General features: G+C 38.2%; 1 protein-coding gene across 4 annotated transcripts in view; it reads right to left on the bottom strand.

Annotated features, from left to right (window-relative positions):
* LOC124555246 (trafficking protein particle complex subunit 5-like) overlaps positions 1-18,736 on the bottom strand; it is a 53,189-nt gene extending 34,453 nt beyond the window's left edge. For 2 of the 4 annotated variants that reach the window (XM_047129106.1, XM_047129107.1), the window contains exons 1-3: positions 18,492-18,736; positions 17,926-18,102; positions 1,917-2,043 (exon numbers count right to left, since the gene is read on the bottom strand). In XM_047129106.1, the coding sequence (XP_046985062.1) occupies positions 1,917-2,043; positions 17,926-18,083 (285 nt within the window). In that variant the 5' untranslated portion in view covers positions 18,084-18,102; positions 18,492-18,736. The other 2 variants (XM_047129109.1, XM_047129108.1) reach the window with 2 other exon arrangements.
* Positions 18,737-19,352: the final 616 nt, after the last annotated feature.

The following is a 19,352-nucleotide window of genomic DNA, read 5'->3' as shown; positions in this document are numbered from 1 at the left end:
ATGAGCTGTTACGTTTTAAACTTTATGTTTAGAAAAAAATCTAATTTTGTAGTTAATTATCTCAATTTTTACCACAGTTTTTAATAGACTTGGAAAATTCTAGAGTTTCATAGACCTGTAAGTATGGTTTGTATGCTGTGCAAAATTCATCAAAGAATCTCTCTTACTTGTGAAGAAAAATGTTCCTATAACAACAAATGCAGCCAACAGTAAGTGAAAAAATGATGAAATTTCATATCTAAAAAAAATTTATTTTGTTATTTTTTGGCGCTTCCACTGCTATGAGTGTGAATCCTGAATCCTTCCTGGTCATGCTGACAAAGTTTTATGAATTGATTTGTAAAAGTATAGACAGTAGAAAATAAAATGTCCTGTGGTGCCTCTCCTGCTCCAAGTCGGCCCATTTGACATCCTACCCCCTTAATATTATTTTCTCATTTGGTGGAGTAATTTTTTTTTATTATTCAATTATCCTATTCCATTTTGATGTTATTGCTCTTAATGTCGTTCCCTGTATACGGTTTTAAAAAACTGAAAACTGCAATGAAGGATTTTTTCCTCGATGTGTGAAATTTCATGTTGTTTTAATTCAAATACCTCTGAATTCTTTGCATATTGAGGCATACACAAAAATTTATCAGTATTTGTTAGCAGATAAGGAAGATATAAATTATTTCGTATGTTTGAACAAATTGTGTTTCCTCCACCTGACAACTACAAGCTGCAAAATTCCATAAACTTTACCTGGCTGTAAAATCCAAACCATCTGGGATATAGCAAAAATGTTTTGGATTCTTACTTAAATCTATCAATAGATAAATATGCTATGTTATGCCAAAATCTGATACCATGGGTATCATGAGGCAATGAACAGACAAGGAATGACCCTTACTGAAGGGTGACAGAAGAGAAAAGCTCTCCCATGAGAAATACTTGTAAACTACGTGTAAAAATCAATACGGTCTGAAATGCTGAAGTTGGCATTCGTGTGTTTGTGAGGCATGCTTGCCCGTATGTGTGAATTGTGTGTGGCTCTCTTTTTACTGATGAAGGCTGTGGCCGAAAGCTTTATGTAAGTGTCTTAATTGTGCCTGTCTGCAACTTGACATGTCTTCTTTATGGTAAGTAGCAATCCGTCTTTTCCTACATTGTTGTAAACTACGTGTAGTAGTTTTCAATATGCCTCTAGACAGTTTATCAACAGACAATGATTTTGATAAAGAAACCAGGTGGCCAGGGTGGCCACTCCACTAGTATACATATTAGGACATTTGCAATATCTCAACACTCTGCCAGATGTTGAGCACAATACACATCGAACTGTTGCAGTATCCCAACATTACCACTTAGCTGGAAACCTGAGAGCTTTTCATCAATGAAAGTACCTCTTGCCTAACTTTATTACTGATGTTCCGTTACTCTGGTCTTAATGAACTCGTCCTAACAATTCTCAAATTACTTCACACTGAGTTTGGCACTGTTCTTGATAATATAATCTTTCTCTGAACTTTATGAATTATACACAAAAAAATCTACACACTATGGCTACAACTTAAACCAAAGGCAGTTAAATGTTATGACACATTTGGATGATGGTAGTGACAGTAATTTCAGTCATATAAATCAAAAAGTTTTATTCTGTTACAAATATTCTGAGATGTATCAAAGGGTTACTTCAGGATCCACAAGTTAAATAAGGCACCTGTGAAAATTAATTTTGTTACAAAGCAGTTTGACTTTATGTTGTTGGATTTAAATGAAAAATGTATAAATGATACCATTTATAATTCATAACCGACACATACTGCTAACTGAACACAATATAAAAAATCAATTTTTAATGCCCTCAAATTTTCACTACTTTTAAATCTTAAATTCTGCACTACTACACATTTTTAATTTATCATTATACTCACCAACCAAAATGTTGACTTCATCAATAAAATAATAGTTAATACTTTGACTTCACGTCTGCAGTCTCTTTCACGGACAAAGAAAAGGTCTACGAGTCTAATACCAACATGCTTTCCCATTTCAGTAAGTCTGAAATACACAAACAAATACATAAAATACGGCTAGTAAAAGATAAATGTTATTGCTGCAAATGGATCAATTTGTGATTTTTGTAAAATATATTGGGGGGAAGGGAGATAGGCTGACAATTTGAGACAAAGTACTTTTGGTGAGATGCATAGGTGAACTGTTGCTAGTGGATTGTACTCGACTAGACATCACACACTTGTCATTATCCTGAAGACACACTGACTCAAATTTTCAACAGGAAGACATTGTAAAGACCATGAAGTGAGCAGCTGTACACTTCTTTATGACAGACATGTAAATATGAATGCAAATAATTTTACAGGAGAGCAGAAAATACTGCCTGTGTTTCAGTGGGGGGAGAGGGAAAAGGAGGCAGGAGGTTTAATTCCACCAACAATTAGGCCATTGTAAATGAAGCATTCTAGTGGATGTTAACAATTTAAGTAATAATTTATCGCTGATAATTGTTACAGTGACCACTTTAAACAGTTACCAGGAAAGCACAGAATTTAATGGGCAACATCATACATAAATCATACTCAAATCTACAAACTCAAAGTTCTTATTTAAAACACTAACAAATAGTTACAACATGAAGATTTTGCAATATTTTTTATAAATACTTCCTTTTGGAAACCTATTGTGTTCACTGTTCTTAACTACTGGAAAGCCTCATAATTCTAACACTTCCTCACAACTTTCTAAAATGGTTTACAAATACTTTACATAGGACCTGTCTCCCACTGTAGGAGGGCATAATGGGAGATTGCCGACTCAGTAATAGACTATTCTGCCATAACTAGCTTGGTAGAGAAAACTCAATGTAACAAAGTACATGGTGACCCAGAAAATGTAGCCAAGGAAGTGTAGAGTAGCCACATTGGTGTCTCCCATCTCCTTATTTTACTTTTATCACTATCTTCTGAAGGGCTTCAGGTGCACAAAATCAATGTATGCTGTGGTTTTTTGATGTTAACTGGGTTCACAACACTCAGTGTAGTGGTTATCAGTTTTCATGCAAAACTCCTTTTGGAAGAGTGAGTCTAAAACTTTCAAAACCCTTTACTTTCTGCATATCAGAAGGACAGGAATAATACTGAAATAAAATGCTTCAATACACAATCAAGTAAAATAAAGAAGTATATGACACTAATCCTCTGAGATGTATAGCTGACTCACTACTAACATAAAAAAACAGAATGAATGCATGCACCTGTAATATTATTATTGGTTTGTGGAACACTCAACTGCACGGTTATCAGCATCTGTACAAAGTCCCAATCTTTACACAGTCCAATCTCGCCATGTTCACGAATGATGATGAAGACAACACAAACACCCAGCCCCAGGGTAGAGAAAATCCCCAACCCGGCCGGGAATCAAACTCAGGACCCCGTGATTCAGAGACAGAAACACTAGCCACTAGACCGCGAGTTGTGAACTAGTTGTGGTGATTGATTGATATTTCATATCAAAATGCACGCGCACGCGCACACACGCGCACACACACACACACACACACACACACACACACACACACACACACACACACACAAACCTGTATAAAATCTAAAACCTGTATGAATAGCCCACTCTTACAACCTCCTAAACATAAGTTGCTGTTGTAGAGCTGTAACAGGAACAAAAAACTGCAAAGTTGCCAACAAATAAGAATCATTGCACTGGACTCCCTGCCATGGCTCTTATACTATTTAAGGCGATGGTAAATAAATTTAAATTTAAAAACTGCCTTGAGGTACACCATTCTCTTGCTCAAATCTGTCAGACAGAACCTCACTATGTATAAAAAACAGTGTGATAGCTGGCTGGCTCTGAGCACCATGGGACTTAACATCTGCGGTCATCAGTCCCCTAGAACTTGAACTACTTAAACCTAACTAACCTAATGACATCCCTGCAACCTTGGCGGTCGCACGGTTCTAGACTGAAGCGCCTAGAACCGCTCAGCCACACCGGCTGGCAGTGTGATAGCACAAACCATATGAATATAGGCAGGCTTCCTCAAAAGCTCCATTGATGTTAGACATCTGGGAATATTGTCGTACCCTCAACAGTATCAAACATCTCTTCTACATTTAAAAATATGCCCATTTGACATTGTTCCATAGATAACCTGTTTCATAGCCCCCTCACACACAGGGTCTAGTTGTCAGTGGTGGATCGATACCTCCAGAGTGTGAGTTTTGCAGTTTCCATGATCCAACCACGCAACTGTTTATGGTTAACTCATAGCTCTTTCCTACACATCTACATAAAGTGATGTTTTTGGAGTTCCTGTGGCATGTTCTGTACTTCACTGGTTTGAGGAGTGGGACCAAAAATGGCTATCAACTAGTTGAGAAATTGCCCTGTCTGCCATGTATTATTAACAGTTCTACAAGGATTTCTTTTCAAGTTGCCACAGCATGCTGTACTTTATTCAGCCAAGACTGCACACAGTATCACAAACCACAAACTGTGGTAAATTCAGCTTCCATATGGACAAGGGGCAGTTACAGGACTCAGCATAATTGTACCTGGTTGTGATGGGATACTGAATCCAATCAGACGATAGCAGTAGTCTTGACAAAATGCTGTGGCACTAACACTGGTTGTTATTTGGAGACACCCCTCCTTCAGTTCATTTGCTATAAAAGACCTACAGTGTTTTCTGGATACCCTCCGAATACAATCTCTTCTTAATCACTTAATAATATAGTGGAAAGCCATGAAGTTCTCTGTAACTGGCTGGCATCTGAATCTCTCTAGAGCCACCCACTTGTCCCTGACATCAGAAAGGTACTCCTCCCGCCAGCAGAGTAGAGTAGGCAAAGAAATCAGCCATGTCCTTTTTTTTAATAAACTTCCCAACATTTGTATTCAGCAGTTTAGGGACACCATAGAAAAACCTAAATCTGGATAGTCATATGAGGATTTGATTGCCATACTCTTAAAAAAGTTCAGTGTCTTACCATTCTGCAACCTCACTTGGTGGGGATGAGTACATCAGCAGCTGGATGGTTCACCATAATAATGTCATCCGCCCATTCCTGGCTACTGTCTTCATGTTAAAACATGATTAGTTTACTGTACAGTATCCATTTTGGCATCTTACTCTCTGCCACTACTTGTTCTGTTGTATCCAGAGGAGCAAGTGCTCACTGGAATATTAATTGTCAATCGCCTTCCACTGAGCAGTGCCAGTGAGTATAGGAGAACACATTGAAACAACAACTCAACATTAGGGATACGTTGGGTGACAGGGAGACGGGCAGGAGGAGGAGATTGACAGTGAGGTGTGGGAAGAGGAGCTGGACCGAAAGGGGCAGGAGGAGACTGACAGAGAGGGGATGAAAGAATGAGAGGGACTAACAGATGATTCGAATAAATACATACCCGGGCAACACTGGGTTCTCAGCTATCTTTACATATATGCAGAGAACAAGTCTCAGAACATTATTTACAGAGATATATTGCAGTAGATTTCTGGCTCTCTATACACACCAAGACAACTATGATCGTTCCCATGCTAAGCATGTCAAACAGTCACGAAATTATTTACTTCTTTCTCTGTCACATTTAGCAGAGATGCCATGTTTGGAAAGAAGCTTTCAGTAATGTGGACAGGAGAATTGAGGAGGGGGTTCTGGGGACCTTCCCCCAGGATTTTATAATATATTTTTTAAACTGAAAATAAAAATCTCAATTTGAATCCTAATTGTCTAACACCTGAAAAGTAAAAATTTAGGCTGTTAACCCCTAGTAAGAAAGATGAGACAGGGTGTTGGAACTTTAAAAGTTAGCTCTAAAAGTTAAGTTTTCAAAATATAAAATGCAGATTTTTTTTAAAAGTAAAATGTTAGTGGAGTGTGTAATAAGATCAACTTTCAAAGGACAAAAGTTGAAAACATAGATTGATAAACACAGTGTAAGGGAATTTTCAAAGAAGTGAAAACTGAAATTGAATCTTGACTCTTGCATTAATAAAATATGTATTCAGAACTCCTAATGACACAAAGAATTTCCAGGCTACAAAAAAAGACTCCACAGGGTAAAACACAAACTAAATGAAAGTATACAATGACATTTCAAATACTTCAGAGAAACTGTGAACTTAATTTACAAGCTATTCAATTGCTCTACACTTGGAATCAATATGTCAAATCACAACATAACCATAAGTTTACGCACCCACAGTAGTGACCTTAGTGAGGCACCAGTGTGTAGAGAATAGTAAAGTTTGTGTATAGTCTGTGCTAAACAGATGGGATCCTGCACTTTTGAAACAATGCTGGTTCACAAATGATGCAACGAAATACATTTTGTTGTCAAACAGCTGAAATAAATAAAATTCCAAATTCCATAATTTTAGTATGTGCTCTGATAAGACTGTAATTTTGGCCTTGAAATTGGGACAATTATGGACAATCATAATACTTGGGACGTTTGCATTTTGTAATTAAGCTTCTCCCATCTTATCAAAATTTGGAGATTTTGCAAGTACATTTAGAAGTTTATGTGAATACTGTCTACAAAATGTGTTGCAAGTAGAGTTAGTAGTGAATTAGTGATAAAAAGTCATGCCTAATGCAATAGTAATATTGCATGAACAGCAAAAATTCAGTATGTGATGAACTATTTTCCTTTCATCACTATGTGGGTGTGTTGACGAGAAAAGTCTCTTAAAAGTTTGAAATTATGTGCAATTCTGGATGAATGTAGTATCGCTATTTAGGCATCGTGAGCTATACTATTTCTTTACTCCCATCCTCCCCTTTTGAGACGTAGGCAGTTCTTACCCCACTTCTGACAATAAGTAGTTTGTATATAAAGTTTGACTGATATCAACACAGTACTTTTGGAGGAAAAGTTGAACATACACACATATACACAGTCATGACACCTGCCTTCTCACTGATAAGGATCTATGACTGTAGCTAGGGATCACACAGCACTGATTTAATCTGAGTACAGCTATGGTCACTTCTTTCCATTTTTGTGTTTGGATAACAACCATCAACCTAGCGTAGCAAAAATGTTATTCACCCATAGAGCAGACACACTTTCATTGATTGACGGTCTCATCCCAACAGTCCCATGCCCACTGCAATTTTAAGTAACGATATCATTGAGTCAACGTGTGAACACTTAGTGGTCTGCTGCAAAACTTCATATTCAACAATGTACGATGAACGATGTGCTCCGAAACACTTGTGTATGCACCAACATTGAGCTCTTTTTGCAGAGATGCCACAGATCATCATCTATCCAACTTTATAGAGCAGACAATCCTCTGAACCCAACATGCTGCGAAGAGTTGTGGACATCCAACCATTTACCACTTCGCGGTAGTTTCACTGTCCTACCACTTTCCATAGATGGTCTCAACAGTAGCGTGTAAACATTTGACAAGCTTTACCATCTTCGAGATACTCGTCGTTCACAGGTTCTGCACAATAACAATCTGCTCTTTGTCATAGTCGCTTATCTCAATGGATTTCCCCATTTGCACCCCTATCTTTGCTAGGGTGATCCTCCGTTCATGTCTGCTCTGCTTACATACTTCTGTTACCATGTCATAGGAACGCAACACCATCAGTGGCAGCCAATGTCGTGGTGGACAGTGGTTGTAATGTTTTGGCTTATCAGTGTATAAATGACATCTCTTCTAATATGACAACAGGTGATTCTAAAATATTTCTGTTTACTGATGACACTAGCTTGGTAGTGTGTCAAATACTGGAGTTCAAGACAAATTCATGGCTTGTAGAAAAATTAATGTTAAAGCAGACTCAATTTTTAAAGTTTCTGAAAGACAATCCCACTAAAACTGGGATTCTGATTACACAGAATGGGCATATGATTCGCAAGTCTGAACAATTCAAATTTCTAGATGTTCAGATAGATAGCAAACTGTCATGGAAAGCCCATGTTCGGGATCTTGTTCAAAAACTGAATACTGCTATATTTACCATTCGAACAGTATCTGCAATAAGTGTGGTTCCAATACGAAATTAGTTTACTTTGCTTATTTTCATTTGCTTATGACAGATGGCATAATATTCTAGGGTAACTCTTTCCATTCACAAAGGGTATTTTTCCAAACTTACAGTAGGCTGCAGGTGAAAAATTGGTCTGCAGCTTGTTTTATAATTTAAATATATGGCTGCATCTCCGGCGTACGTTGCATTAGGAAGGATTTCTTGATGGTGACTAGTTTTGGACACTTAGTTTCAAGCCACCCTAGAAAGAAAATGACCGTTGGCTGACAACTTTATACAAACGAGGCATTCAAATTTGCAGTAAAATATATTACACTAATATACATGTAAGGTATATGAATTTGTCATGATCGTTTAGTTTTATTAGTTGCCTTATTAGTTACATACCATATCTTACGTGTGACAACACAGGCAAAAGCCCATGTACAAAAATTGCCCCTGCAGTAATGATCAAAGCGGTGCTATGGCCTACTGATACGAAAGGCACTTCTCCATTAGAGGCCTGAATATAAACTAATGTATTACTGTTGAGATTATCTGCTTAGGGGGCTGTCTTCTTGTAAATTGGAAAGTTAATTTATTTTTAGAGTGGGGGTTGCCATACTTTTTGGTTTTGAGTTGTAGTAAAGATGTGTAGCTTTTAGGAACTGGACTAAATTATGTTTAATGCATAGCAGTATAACTACTGATCATAGCACTTTGGTATAATTCAACCCACTAGAGGCCAAATGACTGGTCTTTGGAAATTTTTTTTAGTATTGTAGGGTTTTCAAGTTTACATTCAGTTAATGAAAGAAAAAAGAATGTTTTGTTCAGTCAGCAAATATTTTATCTTTGATGTGTGCTGCTGTCAGCAGTCGCTATGGGCTTATGCTTTTACTGTAACACTTACGATATGGTATGTAGCGAGTAAGTCAATTCATAAAACTAAATGTTTATGATAGATTTGTACACCTTACCCGTACATTAGTGTAATATAATTGTACTGCAAATATGTATGCCTCATATGTATATAATTGTCGTGTCAATTGTAATTTTTTCTTTGAAGAATGGTTTGAAAATGAACATAGGTATCCAAAACTAGTCACCAAGGAATAATAATAATAATAATTACTTCTTAATGGAACGTATGACAGAGCTACAACTGCTGTGGCCTTCTCCACCAGACATCACGGCACCTAGAGTATCAGCAACCAAACTGACAGCCTGCAGCCGCAGGTTGCCCGCTTCGCAGGCACACCGAAGCACTACACAACCGACAGGCAATATTGATTAATGGCCACAACAGCAGCAACAACAACAACAACAACAACAACAACAACACAGCAAAGACACCAGCGGCCACCAGGGGCCACTACCAGCCCACATAAACATAAGGAAGAGGTCGGTGCAGATCCCGGAACTATTTTCACACGTCAAACCATGTGATGGAAAATAGTTCAGAGGCACTCATCCACCGAAGCGCTATAAAGGCCGGCACTCGGCTGCACATCATCAGTTCATCGACCGCCTGCAGACGTGGATAGCTGCCGTCCCGGCAGCCCGGCTTGGATCTTCTCGCTGATCTCTGGATTAGGCTTGGTATATTGGAGAAGTCTCTGGCGGAGACTAGTAGGAAATTATTTCAGTTGTTTTCTATATTATTCTTGTATGTAGTAGTGATTCGAAGATGGATCACTGTTTTGTGTTGGTGTTATACTTGGAGAATTTGTTTTGGTTAATTGAACAGTCCAACAAATTGTTTTCGGACTTTGATCGTTAGTTTCTTCTGCTTACGCAGACATATCAGCAACCATTTATTTCAAAGGGTGTTTTCGGCTCAGAAATCAGCAGTTTGAGCAAAACATGGCTTATGTTCATGAACTACTTATCGATCCCTGTTCACAAGTATGGGAATTCTGACATTGACCTCTCAATATATTTTCTCTTTAATGTCATTTGTTGTTAACAATATGAGCTTATTCTGAAGAATCAACAGCTTTCATTCAGTTAATACTACACAGAATGGCAATCTGCGTTTGGAACGCACTTCCTTCACTCTTCTACAGAAAGGTGTGCAGTATTCTGCTGCATCCATTTTCAATAAGCTACCATACAAATTAAAACATCTTAGCAGTAAGCTTCATCAGGGTGTATACGTGGACAAGGAAAAAAATTCCCGGGTTTCCTGGTTAAAAATACACTCTCTCCTGAGTGAAAATACACTTTCTCCGTGCTAAGTGAAAGTATACTCTTCCTCGGCACAGTAAAACTCATCAATCCTTTGAATGTTTATGGTTTTATATACCGGAGTAGAAATTCCCGGCGTTTTAGATGTCCCGAAAGAGGGCTGGGAGGCACTTTCCAACTGGTAACCCCACATGAGGGCAGGTGTCAGGGGTCAGTGCCCCTTGTATGCAAACAGAATAGGATACATTGATTGAGCAGAAAATTAGCAAATGGAAATTGCATAGATGAGCAAGAGTTGGTACCATGGGAACTGAAGAGGGAAGATCCCCACTTCTTGAAGGAGACTGTCTATGGAACTAGTCCAGCAGGCACTAGTTGTACGGCGAGCTCCATGATAATGGATTAGGTCTAATAATTCTAAAGCCAAATGTGCTTCTGAGTCATTAACATTGTGAGCCCAAGCGGGACTGGACCAGAGCCTGGTAAATACAAGGAGAGTAGCACAATCTGCACCCCAAGGAGATGCCGAAAGTTTCTTAGATCTTTTTTTCCAAATGTACTAACCATCTTGAGGTTGTTTTATAGTAAAAAAGGTTGGCTTCAGTTTGTAATTATCACAGTCTCTTGTCAATTACTTATAATCAGCTCTTGACAAAAAAAATTCATTTTGATCACATTGTCAAAATATTTAACAGGAGTGTATTCTCATGTCCAGGTACCAATGTAAACTACTGCTGTGCTATTTGGTAATAGTTCAACGTAACAATTCACAGAACTTTATGAACTTGTTGGGCATTAAGCCCTCCTTGTCTATTTCACAACCCAACAGGCTGTGATGTTGTTGGTTTGTGGGGCATTCAACATCGAGGTCATCAGCAATCATACAAGTTTCCAATCTTTACAGTTCCAATCTCGGCACTTGCTGAATGATGAGGACAACACAAACACCCAGTCCCCGGGTGGATAAAATCCCCGACCCGGCCGAGAATCAACCCTGGGACTCCGTGATCCAGAGGTAGTAACACTAGCCAGTAGACCCCGAGCAGCAGACAACCCAACAACCTGGTGTGTGTTCATAGGAGAAAGCTCTACATTTCATCAAAACTATTAAACGCATTCATTTCTCCTAAGACAACTCTCAAATTGGCCATGGTATCAACATTTTTGAACATAACATCCCTCAATACAATTTCAACTAATTTAACATGTTCAGTCAGTAAAACAACAATGCTGTGCACATGGCAAGACTGCACAACTATGCTACTTTTATCTCTTTTAGAAGAAACAGTTTCTCAAGAGGTTGGAGGAACAAAAGGATTTTAGAACAGGGTTAAAAACATTTCTTCTTGAGAACTTTTACTGCAATTTATATGAATATGTGGACACAAAAGAATTCTAATTGCTCATAAGCATATTCTCTCTCTCTCTCTCGAAAAACATGTAATTGCAAAAATAACTCAAAACTAGCCAAACAAATACTAACACAGAAATCAAACAAATGCTAATATGGAAATTAAACAATGAAAGTCTTCAGCAACCGATGAAACCACAATAAAAAACAACCTGAACAAAAACTGGGAAAGGAAATTTCACATGATGTGTATAGCTCAAAACCCACAATACCACGAACCCCACAAAACTGCAAAATCCTGTACCAGGAATTTTACTTGATCTATGTAGCTTGATCGAAGTCCACAGTAACACTAAATTGAGCTCACCCACACTGAAACGCTAATTTGATCAATGTAGGAAAAACGAACACCGTGATATGTACATATTACAATCAAACCATTACCAACGAACAACACAACCAAAAAATTCATAAGAAATTGCATTAACACCAATTTCAATATACAATAAACATGCAATTAAGTGCTCCCCCCCCCCTCCAAGCGCACGCGCGCACACACACACACACACACACACACACACACACACACACACACACACACACACACACACACACACACACACAATACATAGGGCCTACTATAGTAAAAACAGAAAAACAGTGATCAGTTTCATCTAGATGGGGTCTAAGGCCTCAATAAATTTGAAGGAGGATATTTTTTACCAGGCTGTTAGGTGAATAAGTGTATATAGTGAATTTTGTAGCAAACATTACAAGGTTTGTTATCTTCGTGCTTCTGACCGGATGCAGCATTCTAGTAACATAGTAATTCCATTATTCTCATAAGTACCATCCTGTCATACACCTTACATTTTAGATTATGACCACTGATGACCACATTGTGCACAGATATGCATGGCCCATGATTTTTGACAAAACGAGTATTATGTATCCACATCTCTTACAATAGCTTTTGCAAGATGCACTTGAGGCTGGGCAGCACCTAAAACCAGTAGTGAAAGTAAGATAATTTAAAACACATTCTGGTGGAACAACGTCCTCCATGAAAACCTGCTTACCAACCAAAGATATCGGAAATATAGCTATAACAAAAATTGCGTGTCATCAACACAATCTTCTGAATGGCCAGCTTAGATTTCTCAAACCAGGAACACCTACAGATAGAACTTCAGAGGTTGTCCTGATGACAATGACACATATTGATCCCTGGCCCAAATTCCACAACTACGGTCAATGTCACACCTTCTCCACAAACTTAACACTTCACACAGTCAGCTATTAAATTGAATAACTGTAGGCATTTAATTGTGGTCAGCATTATGTCCACTATTGCAGCTTGCACTGACCTACTCGTGAATTGATTGTCACATCCACAACCAGCAATAAATGAAACACAAAATCAAATCTCCAACCATAAACAACATACCACACTAATAATTCCAAAACACAAAACAAATTTATTGCCCATAATGGCCAACACCAAAATAACTCACTAACAAACCACCAAAACTCTTCCAAAATTATTCTAGCAGCCTTCAAATAGTCCAATGAATCACTAACAGTAGACACAAACAATTCACAAACTAACAGCCCACACTAGAGCACACCACCACATACTCTAACGTGCCATTATGATGTTACGCAACAGGTCAACCAAAAGTTTGTATTCAACCTGTCTGTTTTGACCCAACCCATGACGTAACTGTGTTGTGCAACGTCATGGTGAGTGTTTTTGAGTGGGTTGTGTATGTAGATAATGTGTTTTAGTATTTGGTGGCTTTCTTGTGTTGGATGTTTATGTTTCGGAGTTGTTTGTTGGGTACGTTTGTTAGCTATTTGACGATGTGAGTTGAGTGTCAGGTTGCTACTGGAAGGGCTTGTGCTGGTTTGCTATTAAGTTACTTTGATTTTGGATATTGTAGCTGATGGGCTTATGTTTGAAATTCTGTTTCTTATGGTTGGAACTTTAATCTGATTTTTCTGTTTATTTGTGAGACATGGATTTGACAAGAAATTTTTCGAGTAGGACATTGCTTGTTACAATGGCCGGAGATATGTTGTTTATGATGAAGTTCCTGCAGTTATTTGGACTGAATGTGAATGATTTGAGCGGGGTTCTTGGTATCAAGTATTTGTATAAGCTATATAGGTCAAGTGACCTTTGCAGTACCAGGTTTTCGTGTTGTGTGTGCTATTGAGGAATTCATTTGAGCTACACAGGTCAAGCAAAATTTACAATACCAGCAGTTTTCATTTTTGCACTTTCTGTTTGTGGTGAATGTTGAGAATTTTGTAAGCTTTGATTTGAGTTCATATCTTTTTTTGAATGATGGTGTTATTGTTGTTTATTTTGTTTGTTCCTGTTCAAAACCCCTTATTACTTATGGTTAATTTCATTCTATCACTGGAGTTAAATATTTAATGCATTGTTTAAGTTTGTTTTCGGGTGTAATGAGTGAGATCATGTTCATCATATTCTATACAATTGTAACAGAGGTGTCTGATATACTGATGACATCATAGGTCAAAGATAATGGGTGGTAACACGATCTTCGGTTTGCCCAAACAACACAACACAGTTCTACCACAACTCACAGCAAATGGGTCGTACCAAACTTCAGTTGATTCATAGATGTTTCTGCTGATGGTTTCTTGTTATCTCTGATCCAGATGCATTTGCAAATGCATCAACTGGATGATAAGAATCACATGCAAGGAGATTTGTGCTATGTTATGAATGAAGTACTGTTATAATTACCTGACAATGTTAGTGCTGTAGGAGGTGCTCTTTAAATACAATGTTTTAGTCTTCTTTAACAAAACTTTTTATTTGCCAAGACAGGAAGGATGAATACATCAAATACAATTTTCGACCAGTTAAATGGCCATCTTCAGATCACATAATAGAAAGCAGAATTTACACCGACAGGCTGTCAAATGGATAGCTTCATCCGATACAGTCAGCAGACAAGAAGGCTCCCTATACTGTCTCATTGTATCACTATGGTGTATGTTATACTGCGCAATGAAATGGTGCCTAATATATCTAAAGTCTATATATCATTATCACGATTTTTGAGTTTGGTATTGCAGACACGATCACGACAAACCGCCTGCTTCAGCAATCGTTGTAGATACTGCTTTCTATTATGTCATCTGAAGATGTAAAAAGTGAACTTTCATGGACAGAAATCTAACAATAAATAAAGTGCTCTGGGCTATTGTGTCATAGTCAAAAGGATTCCACATTTAAACCCAATGTTTTGACCCCATCAGCTGAGGACATTTTCAAGGGGCATCATAGCTTCTTTGACTGTCCAATTCACACCCTGGCTTGCTACTGACTGCAGCAAAATTCCAATTACACATGCTTCTGCACAATGGCGCAACATCACACGTTTTGAATACCTGAGCGTTAACTTGCCAGCGTCGACTGCCATCATCTACTGTTGCTATCATCCCATGCTGGAAGACTGGTGCATTTCTTCTTCAGCACCAGAATCCAGAAGTCATTCTATTGCACACCCTCCTCCTTCCTACTAAAATTCCTAGGGTGTTTTACACTCTCTACAGCCTCCCTGTACAGCCTTTCATGCTATCTGTTTGTGGCTGCCAGTACTTGAGTCCTGCCAAACTGAATGTGGCAATCTCCTGACTGCAAAATATGTTCTGTTGACAACAGAAATGCAACAGTTGTTTTGAATGTGACCAACTACCACCGTAAGATTAACAAATTATTAGATTGACAAACACGTAGTATGAAACTGAGTAAAGACACCACTGACAAAGTTCTTTGAACATTTGATAAAGTTCTCTACCAAACAGAGCATTCACGAAAGTATGTTCAATTCAGCTGCACTGCAACCAAGACACTAGGGGTTAACAAAGGCTCACAATGGACATGTTCCTCTAAGACCTATTGTAAGTGCTACTGTGTCACGAATCTGAGTGCCATATTCTTGACAATATTATTATGATTGTATGTGGGCAAATAGGATACATATATCAAGAATTTGGCACATTTTATCATTAAATTAAATGGCATAGTGGTCCAGTCAGAGGGCATATTAGTTTTGATGTGGTATTGCTATTTACTATGGTTACGCTCAATGAGGTGTTGCAACAGCTGAATCAGATTTTTGCTCCCAATATTGACTATTTTTTTAAATATTGCCTCACAGCCACATATTTCAAAAGTATCAATGATTCTATGAAAAGCTGGATCGTGTCACTCTGGAGAGCTCCTTAAGCACAGTCACAGAGAATTTCTTTATGGATAAATATGAGGATCAGTCATTGGAAACATCCAACAAGAAACTGAATATCCAGTACATGGACGATAAGTTTGTTTTGTGGAGACATTGCAGTATGAAACTAGCTCAGCTTCATAAGCACGTCAACAGGATTAATCTGAAGATTCAGTTTACCATGGAGCAGGAGGCAGGTGGAAGTTTAAATTTTCTTGTTGTTCAGGTTTTCAAGAAAGAAGATGGTAGCTTAATCCATACAGTTTACTAAGAACCTATCCACACAGACCATCACACACACCACGATTCAAACCACACGCACAACAAAATCGAGGCATCATAAAAACGTTGGCAGATGGAGCAAGGTACATCTGCAAACCACAGCTGCTTGATGCAGAATTAAAACATCTCACCAATGCATTGCTCAAGAATGGTTATTTGTCCACTGAGGAAAAAAGAGCATTAAGACAACTGCAATGAAATCATAATGATGCACAAGTGACAAACTGACATTTTTCCTGCCTTTAATTGAAGACATTACTGAGTGCATAGGGAAAATCTTGGAAAAATAGATCGTGGTAATCCATAAACTCACCGGAAAGATACAAGATCACCTGAAATTGGCCAAGGATGCTTGCCAATCAGTGGCAAAAGCAAGAATTTATAGGGTTCCGCACAGTTGTGGGGAGGTGCACATGGATACTTTTTAAAAAAAAGAGAGAGCCCAAGCACAATTGATTGACGGATCACCTGGTACGGAACATGCTTTGCAACTAAGAGATCAAGACATTCATTTCCACAGAACTGAAATAATGGCAGCCACAGACAGACACCATGAAAGGCTATAAGGGAGGCCACAGAGATTATAAAATACCCCAGGAATTTCAATTGAAAAGAGGACGATATGAAATTGAATGACACCTGGATTCCCGTGTTGAAGTTGTGTACCAATCTCCCACATGTTGTGACAGCAACAGTGGATGACTGCAGTTGTCAACAACAGCCAACTATGCTCGGGTATTCAAACCATGTGATGTCACGCAATGTGTGGAAGCACGCAAATGGAAGTTCGCTGCAGTCTGTGGCGAGCCAGGGTTTGACACGGACACAAAAAGAAGTTTCAATCCCCTTTGCAAATTGGCCTCCACAGATGGGGACAAAACTTTGGCTTTAAATGTGAAAGCCATTCAGTCAAGGCACAATAGCCCGGAAATATATTAATTGTGATGTGAAGGTGGCCATTTAACTGGTCAAAACTAATAATCTATATTTCCATTCTTGCAATCTTGGCAAAAAAAGGTTTTCTAATGAAGACCATAACACTAGATGTATGGCCTACCATTGGTTGCAGTTTTAACATCTTTTTCTAAAACATACAGAACAAAGTTTTAGTGTTCCAGTGCTGCTACTGTTTGTAGTTTGTGTGTAGGGATTGAGCTGATTGTAGGTTCTCGAGAGGTTACGGCATTAGAAGACTGGGGATTAGCAGTAGTCCTGCCACCCCGACTTGGGTTTTCTGTGGTTTTCCAGATTGCTAAGGTGAATGCTGGGATGATTCCATTGAATAAACCATAGCAGACTTCCTGCCCCAACCTTGCCTTGTCTGGTCCTGTTTCAGATATGTTGCATATATGTGTACAGTACATATATTTGAAATGTATTTAACATGTGCCAGACCACTGCATGACATAATAATTGAGCAAATAAACTTATGCTATGTACCCCAGACAAAATTTCTTAAATGCACACTTAACTCCAGCTATCATAGCATTGTCTAAATCATTTTACATAATAAAATAGCTAGTGCCACCAGCACAAAAACCTGGATAACAGAAATTCTGTCGCAGTTTTTAATGAGCATCATATCCAAATAGAAAACTGTAGTCAAAGGAATAGGTGACGGAGCAGCAGCTGTGTGTCACTGATAACTTATTTTATCACACTCTTAGGAGCATCACTATCACATTTTACTATATTCGGTGTAAATGTAGCACGAATGGATGTCTGGCTGTATTATATATATCCAAATCAAGTTATATTTTAGAGAAAGTAGTAGCAAAAGAGAAAACTAGATCTATTGCAGTATACTCACCTGCCCTGTAGTTCTGGAATGGTGTGCACTCTGTTATGGCAGTACTGGACAATTTCTGAGAATAGGAAAGCATAACAGCTAAGACTAACTTCACCCTTCCCTCGACTAAGTGGCTTGTCCAGTATATTTGATCTCGTGCGCATTTTTGAGAGGTTCATAATCGATTCTGGGCGACTTCTAAAAATCAGAACGTAACTTATAAGGAGACAGCATATACAAGTACAATATGAATGTTACATTGAAGCTCTCCAACAACAAAAAAGAACAGCTCCTTGTTCCTAAACAAAAAACTATAACTGCAAATTTCAGTGCTTAATTTTCTAAAAACCAAGAATCCAATACACAAAAACACAGCCACTAGTGCTCTTACTGTGGTAAGACATAACTCCACCCATGTAGTTTTCCAATACAAATGAAACAAAGCAAAATTCCGCTCTCGTGAGACGTAATATCATAAGGTGTAATGTGCTGTCCATATTCGGTAATACATGCCGAACTCAGATACCTTAACGTCTATGTATTACCGGTAAAATGTTAAAACGCAAAATAAGAAAAATTAAACTGACCGAAACTCAACTGTTCAGCCGGTACCACCAACGCATAATTTCCTGCTTCGAACACTCACGGAAATCTTACGTGCCGTTCTACATTTCTGAACACTTCGTTGCTACCTAATTAAAGCCATACCATGAGAATAACAAATCCACTCGGTTTACGATCATCATTAACTCCATAGTCACACCACTACCTTCTCCATTTGCAAACATTAAGCAAGCTGCTGTCACGGATGGCTACTAGTACTAACAGTCCAAGACGCACTACCAACTGCAGTTTCATAAAGACAAAGTAACACGTTCAATTTATCGTAAGCATATTATCTCCCCATGAAATTTTTCTCCGAAAATAATTCGTCGTATAAATTTAAAAAACGAGCTAAACTGCAACGAAAGGTTTTTAATGTACGCTGCACTACTTCGTGAAAATTGTGCGGATTTCGCCTCAAGCTTTCATTGGAGATGTCGCATACCATTTCTGCTCTTGCTAGCATTAAACCTTTTCTGCACTTTCTGGTATAAAAAACGCGGCTGAAGAAACTTTCTGGGGTGTAATGCTTCATGTATCAGTAACAAACGTTTATGACCCAACTGAAGTATTACACGTACAGTGGAAAGTAGCAATCGCTTGCATAAACTTTGCTGTTTACTAAGTAACATATGCGTTACTCTCTGTTGTTCGTAAGAAATTTTACTCATATAAAACAGAGTAAGTAGAGAATAATCCAACCAACATGTATGTTGCTTTCTTTTTTTTTTTTTTTTTGAAAAACAAACACATAAATCCGCTACATTCTGTAAGCGAACTAATACACGGTGGCAGAATCACGAGAGTTTCAGAACAAAAATCGCATTGAGTGTTACAAATAAGCA

The sequence above is a fragment of the Schistocerca americana genome, chromosome X (genome assembly GCF_021461395.2).
Source record: "Schistocerca americana isolate TAMUIC-IGC-003095 chromosome X, iqSchAmer2.1, whole genome shotgun sequence".
Lineage (NCBI taxonomy): Eukaryota > Metazoa > Arthropoda > Insecta > Orthoptera > Acrididae > Schistocerca > Schistocerca americana.
Note: the sequence above shows the minus strand (reverse complement) of the source record. Positions and strands in the feature narration are given on the sequence as shown.